The 9,129-nt window shown below is 36.9% G+C and overlaps 1 protein-coding gene across 1 annotated transcript in view; it reads right to left on the reverse strand.

Annotated features, from left to right (window-relative positions):
• faxdc2 (fatty acid hydroxylase domain containing 2) overlaps nucleotides 1–3,290 on the reverse strand; it is a 13,547-nt gene extending 10,257 nt beyond the window's left edge. Inside the window, exons 1-2 of the mRNA XM_079247307.1 lie at nucleotides 3,247–3,290; nucleotides 1,693–1,730 (exon numbers count right to left, since the gene is read on the reverse strand). Coding sequence (XP_079103433.1) covers nucleotides 1,693–1,730; nucleotides 3,247–3,271 — 63 coding nt within the window. The 5' untranslated portion in view covers nucleotides 3,272–3,290. The remainder of the gene's footprint in view (nucleotides 1–1,692; nucleotides 1,731–3,246) is intronic.
• Nucleotides 3,291–9,129: the final 5,839 nt, after the last annotated feature.

A 9,129-nucleotide genomic window follows, 5' to 3' on the forward strand; every position in this document is an offset into this window, starting at 1 on the left:
GCTGTGCAATCGAACGTTTGAACATTTAAATCAAAACAAACACGGTGCAGAAATGTCAGATAAACACTGAAGTAAGACCAAAAGCAGTGAGAATGTTTTCATTGGAATTTAGCCGCATGAGGTTAGCTTTAGGCCACAAACATGAAAGGAGAAATGACACCAGAAGGCATGACATCATTTTTTAGCTTCCTGATTTGATCAGTAATCAATCAATCAAGATAACTTTTAACTTCTTCAACCTATAACTGGAAGCTTTCACACTGACTGCACCATAAAAGCGGCATTTCACTCTAAATAATCCCATTTTAATGGACACATTTTTTTCTGACAATAAAAACACAATTATTTAAATTGTATCTTTTGCTCCAACTCATCCAGATAAAACAATTTTAGACATTTATTTAGTTTATCTTAACAAAACCAGTACCATTCAAAAGTCTGGATAGGATTTAAATCAGAAATGGTGTCCGAACCTTTAAGTGGCTCTGTGGAAAACTTTTCAGACACCCTTAAAATTCAGCAACACTGTTGAATGCTCTTGTGGGACATTTTGAAATGAAAAATGTACATTTTTTAATCGCTTTAGGATTTGTTTGATTACTTGGCTGCAACTGTACTGAAAGAAATCCCACCTGAAGACCTAAAACTGTTCGCCACTACTGTATAATCCACTGTGTTTAACAGGGGATTTACAGAAAGTAAATTATGCACCATCCGCACCGAGAGAAAAGTAGATCAGTTCACTCAGCAGGAATGACGTCCCCGGAGTGATGTCTCTTTCACCAGGCTTTCTAAAATGCCAGCTTTCACCCGGCTGCCCTCGTCCCACTACTGCAACCGTGGGAAGACTGTTAAACAGGTCTCAGGGCTCCGATATCCAGTTTTTCATGCTGTTCGAGGTGCGATCTCGATCACTGCTTTAATCAGACAAATAAAGCCCACAAACATTCTCAATAGCACTACTGTCTTGTGCAGAATGAGAGCATGAACTCTGGCCTCATATTTGGTGACAACGTGCAGAAGCCATTATGTGCGATTGTGTCTTTGCTACCTGCAGGGCTCCAGAAATTACCTCTGGCTAAAAAAAAAAAAAAAAAAAAAAAAAAAAAAAAAGCAACTTGTCAGGTTGAGCCTGTTGCAAACAGCAAAACTACAAACAATACATTCCCAAAGGAGTTGGCGTTATATAACACAGTCCACGTGTTACAAAGCGCTTTGGGAAATGTCCAATCACAGATAAATGATGTGAAATAATTCACAGAATCAATTACAAATCAGCAAAAATCAGAAGAATGCTTTCAAAAGGTTTTAAAAAGGGATTTTTGTGTCTTGAGATGCACACAAACAGCGTGAAGGCCTTTCTTTTGCTTTCTGATGGCAGCTAAAGCGTCATATGTACAGTTTGCTTTGCTCAGCCAACCCACATTTGTACTTTGGACAGTCTGAACAATAAATGTCTCCAACTTAATGGTCTCCACCTAAAAAACAGTGGAGCAGTATTGCAACCATTCACCACAGAAAGCTAAGAAAGGAAAACAAAGCAGACAACAGATGGAAGGTTGAGTCACTGTGCTGTGCTACCGCAACCCGCCTGCTTTTTAATCCATTACGCGATAATAGCAGAGCTTTTCACAGCAAACATTTCAAGTCGCTGCAGCAGGAAGTCTGGATGTAAAGGTGTTTTACTTTTACCTGTCGGCTGCTGCTTGTGGCCTCAGCTGTCATCTTCCCTGGAAACAAAACACAATTCAACGTTATTTTCCAGTTAAAATTGAAATAGTTTGATCATATCTTATCATTTTTACGGGAAGACTACAGGTTAAATATAAGAGAAAAAAATTCTGTTAAAAGCAAATTGGTTTATTCTTCCAAATTTACTGATGGCAGGACACTGAATTCAACAAGTGATCCCAGTTAACTTATGCAAATCCCATTTCTGTGGTTAATAAAAGAAAAAAAAACTTTAAAAGTTTTCATTTGTTTGTCTCAGAAATGGTCTTACATGCTTAAAAAAAAAGAAATAAATACAGGTAATTTTTACCATGAAAATGTGAATTAATAAACCATATTTCAATCCAATAAAATCTTAGAAGGATTTTATCCTTTCATTGTATAATAATCATCTAAGTGCAGTGTTTCCTGGTGAAATTTTTACAGCTGCAGGATTATATATAATCCTATTATAATCCAACCTTACAGTGTGCAGTTTTTCCTGTCAAATTCTTGGGGATCAGGCTGTTCTACAGCCACCTGGGGTCTTTCTTAGTCTACTTTTCCCTGATTGTACAATGAACATAAAACAGCTAACAGAGATTTAACTAATGATCAATTTACACATTACTTATTAATCTACTAATTACTTTGTGGATTTGTTAGCCCTTTGGTAATGAAAAAATGTCATCAAACTAAAAATAAATCTGTCACGTGTTCCTAAAGCACATGGTGACTTTGTAAATTACTTTTTTTTTATGTTTAGAAGTGCAAAACAAACATGTACAATTAGTTATAATCATTAAATTATTCTGTTGATTCTCATGAAAATGCATACAACTGGAAAATAACATGAAACAAATGCTCAAACAATAATTCAGTGATAAAAATGACTGGAAACAAACTTTCTGACAGCTAATAATTGGATACAAATTAATTATTGTTTTTAATATGGAAATAATAAAGTCAAACATGTTCACAGGACTGGTGATGCTCAAAGCAGTGATGCAGTAATTTGCTGAGTCTCAGGAATTAAATTGGTCTTTTTATGCCAATGATATAACGGAAATATTCCAATAATTATTATTAATTAACTGAGACTGTTTAAAACTTTGTTTAGTAAATTAAAAATCCACGTTACATATATGCATATATTAGATACCCAACTTTTTACCCGCGTGTTCATCACATAGTCACTATTTTTGGTCTTGGAGGATATACTAAATAAACTGGGCTACAGCTTTAGTCATTAAAAAACTGATTATATTCTTTTTCTAAACTATGACACAGTCCAGACGTTGATTATTTATCTACGGTTACTATTTAGACTAAATGATAAAGGTCGAAATTATTAGCGCGTTCCTCAGAGCGCCTCTGCACCTCATCATGCTTTACAAAAACAAAGCTGTGACAGGTTTTCTTTGTTTCCCTGAACGCACCACAAGTCACTTACACCGTGGCTTCTTACACTACTTGTTTCTTTGGATAATTTCTACAGTCAAGCCTACTTTATCGCTACAATCATGGTCAACTCACGGCTCGCTGTGGCGTCCGCTGGCATGGCTCTTCTGTTGTTGTTTTCCGCTCCAGCTGCAGTTTATTTACAACGCCTAGCGACTTCTGATTGGCTGATCCCTGGTCAGCTGACCACAGCCATAACCGGAAATATGGAGCCTGTCTTTTCCGAAGTGTTTTCCTCACATCCACATGATTTATCCAGGTGAAGGTTGAAACTCCGCGTGAAGGCTGGTTCCTGAACTGATTATATAGCATGTGAAGGTTTGGGAAGGGGTACGACTGACTCGCCATAAGAAAAACAAGACAGAATAACTTGTCATTTATCTTTTAAACAGGGCCATGCAACCCTTTAGTCATGTTTAGACCTGAGCAACCCTGCAGTTTTTGACAGAAATTGGTATTTTCTTTTAAAAGAACTTATTACATTAAAAAAAAAAAAAAGAAAAAAACTTTGGTTCTGCTCATATTTTGTCTTATCTTTGAAGCCTTAGCCCTTTAGCATAATTCATGTTTTGAAAAATAACAAATATACTGTGAATATGTGTTACAGCAAGCCAAGCTGAAAAGATGAGTGTTGGAAACATATTTTGAATCATAGGTATATTAAATTTAGCCAGAAATAGTCCAGTTCTTTTAGAAATGGATGAGTTCTGGAGGACATTTGTTTAAAACTGGTTTTGCTATAATAATCCATCCATAAATCATACATACAAACAAACATATTAGGGCTGTGACAATATGCTTTTGTCCGATTGAATTCTATTCCAATTTTTTAGGGGCTGATTTAAATTGCAATTCTCACGATTCTTCAGTATTGCTGATTTCTATTGACTAAAAACAAAACATAAAATGTACAAAACGTTCTTTGTCATATTTTTTTTATTTCAATTAGAAAAAAAAAACACAGTAGCCAGACCATCATTTGCAGCTATAATGCCCAAGAAGACAAGTAAAAATATCAATAAAAACAATTAAAAATTTTATAATGGATTATTTGTATTTATTTGAAAAAAAAAAAAAGATTTTAAAATTGTGAAGCAAAGAAAATCCCAATATTAAATTTTTTCAATTTGATTCCCACCATATATATATATATATATATATATATATATATATATATATATATATATATATATATATATATATATATATATATATATGTGTGTGTGTGTGTGTGTGTGTGTGTGTGTGTCTGAAGAACTTAAAATGCTTCTTATTCATTTTCCAGACCCTCTCATTGTTTGCTATACATTGTTTGCTACCAGATATCCAGAGGGTGAAATCCACCTGAGGGTTATTATCCTTCATGCTTAAATGTCAAACAAACAAGAGTCAAAAGAGCAGATGTTTGATACTCATTTCAGTTTTAAACATTGAACCTTGAGTGGATTCCCATGAGAGTCAGTGTAACAAACCCTTTGGCGTGTCAGGTTCAAGTGTTTACAGCACTGACCCTGAATAAAGTATTTATGTGTTGTGTGCTCTGTGGATGATGCAGTAACTACTCAGCCTGGACTCATTTGTTGCCATCTGACCATTTGTTTTCATTCAGAATGATCCTTAATGGGGGAAATCCTTCTTTCATGGGCTGGTTTGATATAGTAACGTCAAACATGCACTTAGAAGGACATTTGCAATAAACTTTACTTAATGAGAAAATGTTGATGCATGCATGGACTTTTCCCTACGTTTCTTGTGTGATCTAATCTGCAGTTATCTCCTAATAACCGAAATAAAACTGACAACTGTTTGCTGCTGCAACATGCGGCTCAGTTATCAATATTTATCACTGTTACAGGAGAACAGTATATTACTACAATCTTAAACACGTGTGTTTCAGACTTATAGAACATCTTCAAATGAGATTGGGAAGAAAACTGTAGCACAGATATTATCTCTATACAGTTAACTTCACTGAATGCAACTTTAATAAGATGTGTTTGATGACATGTCACACAAATAAAAGCGAATATGACTAAACTACGTCATCCTGTGTGTGGCCCTGATTTTGGAAAAGTTAATCATGTCTCTGGCTATTCAGACTTTCATTGAGTGTTAATGGTGTATTGATTTTTTAAATCTCTGATTATCTAATAGGTTGAGAATGATAACTCAGCCTGTGTAGGATGACATGTGTTATGTCTTATAAAGCACAGACACATGTCAACCATGAACAACTAAATTCAGACTTTAAAATCTCACCTTGTTTTCTTTATTTATATTTCAGGTATTTCTCACAGTTTTTAATTACTGCTCCAAGTGTATTATTATATTAAAAAAAGCTTCTTTTTTTTATTTTTATTTTTTAAGTAAAGGAAGTATAACTCAATATAAAAACTATAAGTATGAACTTTATCTTACTAAATTTCTTGCACTTGATCTGGCCCTCAATTTCTTTGCTTAAATTACTTACTCATTACTCTACACTTTCATGAAATTACAAAGGTGAAAATATTAAAAAGTTTAAAAAAAAAAAAAAAAATTATTTGCATTTCACTACACATGAGAACTGCGCGCACGAGGACATGTTTGCATGAAACAAATCTGTTCAAACAAAAAGAAATTAGTTGAGTTTACGGCTCACGCCTGACCTCTGGTGGACAGATGCTGTTATTGCATCTGTTTTACATGTTCGTGAAACGACGAGGCATAACTATCTCTTTTTAGGATCTGAATTTATCTAGAAAAGTCTGGATCTTCTGTACGGATGCATGCAGATTTTTGGATTATAAAAGTCTAATTTTCTTTTATTTGGTCTTCTCATCTCCCCTCAAGTGGTGAGACAACAGTAAACTCACTGGTATGCAGGATTTATCCAAACATACAAATACATCAGATCACAAGATGCTTGCTTCAAAATGTCTACATCTGAAAAAAAACAACAACAAACAAACAAACAAACAAAAAAAAAAAAAACCGCAACTAACACAAACTGGTCTACAGATGCGGCTGTCAAACATTTTGTTCCCCTCAGAAAATATTAGGCTCTCTCAGAATATAAAGTAACGCTTGTATGAAAAGCCCTGAATTATTCAGGTCATTTGATGCTGCTTCAGTTTTGGAATGGACTGGATCTGTCCTACTGCATTTAGTATTTCTGATAAGTTAAAAAAGTCTTTCTCACAGTTTTTAGACAAAAGAAGAAGAAGAAGAAGAAGAAAATGTAATTAGTAAATAAATGAGCTAAATTTGAACATTTCTTTAGCAGCCAATAGAGGGAGTCTGACCACCACAAGTGGTAACCTACATTTACAAGAGTTTAAGAAGTATGGGTCTCCAAAGAGCCAAACTGATTCAACATTGCAAGTATCTTATAATCCAAATGTACGCTAATGTTACAGTACCTACAGTCACAAACTGGGGTTTCATACATCAAGTCTCCAAATGCACAAGAAAGCAAAATATGAGAGACTGACAAATGGAAAGAAGATTCAAACCAAGCGGCAACCTCCGACGGTTAACAGTGTATGCGGAAATGCATAAAACTACAGTTCCCCCTTCATCCACTAGGGGCTGCAAAATAGAGCAAATCCCCATAGACTTCCATGTTAAAAAGACCAACTTCACGGCAAACATGTTTACAGCCTGGTTCAAAAATCCATTTTCGGTTTATATGTCAGGTTTACCTTCATGACAACTGCGGGGGGAGTGAATTTTTTTTCTAACTCGCCTGTTTAAAAGTAATTTAATCTCGAAGCTCGGCATATTTAGGGGTGTGTCCTTTTGATTGACAGGTACCGATCTCCGGATTCAAGTCAGAAGAATGTAGATTAACCGCGTTTTTTTTTTTTTTTTTTTAGCCAGTTAACAACATGACATCCCATTACCTCGGGGTTAGCTTGGTTAGCTTTTAGCTACAGAAAGCTCGGAATTTGCTCAATGTCAATTATCCGCCATGACGCTGACGGCTCCCCTCTCAGCTTCACCTCTTTGCCCATATTTGTATTTTCCGAGCAAGACGACGTGCAGGACGCTACTAAGATGGCGATGTTAGGAACCACCCACCGAGCTTCAATTCAGCTCTTCAGAAACCTATGGGTGACGTCACAGATGCTCCGTCCATCTCTTTATGTACAGTCTATGATCCAAACACACACCATGGTAGCTATTACTGTGGTCTAGTTCTCAATACGGGCTGCACGGTGGAATGGTGGTTAGCACTGTGGCCTCACAGCTAGAAGGTTGCTGGAGCGAGGTTTGGTCAGAGATCTTTCTGTGCGGAGTGTGCATGTTCTCCCTGTGTATGTGTGGGTTCTCTCTGGGTACTCCGGCTTCCTCCCACCGTCCAAAGACATGCATGTTAGGTTAATTGGGTACTCTAAATTGCCCCTAGGAGTGAGTGTGAGTGGTTGTTTGTCTCTGTGTGGCCCTGTGATGGACTGGCGACCTGTCCAGGATGTACCCTGCCGTTCACCCAGAGACTGCTGGGATAGGCTCCAGCTTCCCCGCGATCCTGATTTGGATTAAGCGGTTAGGAAAATGAATGAATGAATAGCTCTCAATTCCAGATTGCTGCTTTCACAAACCAGTTCAACAAAATCAATCAATTTCAACACAAAAATGCAATTGATGCATTCTCCATACTGTATTTATCCAATTCACTCTAAACTATCCTTGAACTGCCTTACCAGTTGTTACTCAGGCCATCCATCAAGTAACAAATCCCACAAAACACCACATGGGAGTATCCACAAGAGGGTTATCCAAAAGCAACCAATACTAACCACTAATTAAAATCTGGCACAAATCACAGCTAAATGGGTAAATCTCTAAATTGTATCAGCCAAAACAAAAAGACCAAAGCAGACAGTCAGTGATAGCACACAGCAGGGACCAAATGATTTTAGTCCACTTTGTACAAACACCATATGAAAGCTACCAAAAGGCACAAACATCCTATCAAAGCAACATTTAATAGATGACGCTGTTAGCTCTATCTTCACTGTTACAGCTATAAAAAAAAAAAAAAAGAGAGACACACACCAGCTAAAGTTCTCATTTTATGGTTCAACCAAACTGGACTTCAGGGTCAAATGTTTACACGATGGGTTACAGAAATCAGCCAAATCAAGAGCATCAACCAAGGTGGCAGAGTAACTGTGAGAGCAGATTTTAGGACTAAACTAAAGCCAGAGATTTAGCGTTGGCAGGAATTAGTGGGACCACAGGTGTTCCACATCACAGACATCAACCAGCAGCAGAACAATACCCAACCAGCCACAAGAGAACCAGCAGGGATCACACCACCATTAGGATACGTCAACACACCTGGAAGCAATCTGGATAACTCTGAAGCGCTTTCATTAGCTGGGAAACTCGTTAGTCTTGACACCAAACTGGATGCTCCATGTATATATATATTTTTTTGTCTTCAGTAAAGAACTTACAGGGACCACTGGGACCAGTCATCCTCACATGCATTGTTGCATCATATTATAAACATCAGGTACAGCTCTGTTATAAAATGCAACAGATTTAATGTAAACTCTCTGGGTGTAATGGTCTTTGATGGCAGAATAAAGTAGGAAAAACACAGAATATTTGTACAAATGCAAACGGTACAGACCAGGGCTGCAGTTCTGCAAGTGTTAGGAGTTTCCCTGCTCCAACACACCTGATTCAAATCAATAGCTAATTAGCAAAGTTTGATGTCAAGTTCTGCATCAGTCTACTAATTATGTCTGATGTGAGTCAGGTGTGTTGCAGCAGGGAAACACCCAACACCTGCAGGACTACAGCTCTCAAGGACCGGAGTTGCCCTCCTCAGTGTAGCCATTGCATCTCCTGGAAACGTGCACTTTCTTTTTGGTGCACTTCCTTGTAATCATTCTGGAGAAAATTATTTGAATTTAACATGAATTACTGAAATATTACAGCAAAAACATTTTCAGTGGCCCTGAG

The sequence above is a fragment of the Telmatherina bonti genome, assembly GCF_933228915.1.
Source record: "Telmatherina bonti genome assembly, chromosome: 10".
NCBI lineage: Eukaryota > Metazoa > Chordata > Actinopteri > Atheriniformes > Telmatherinidae > Telmatherina > Telmatherina bonti.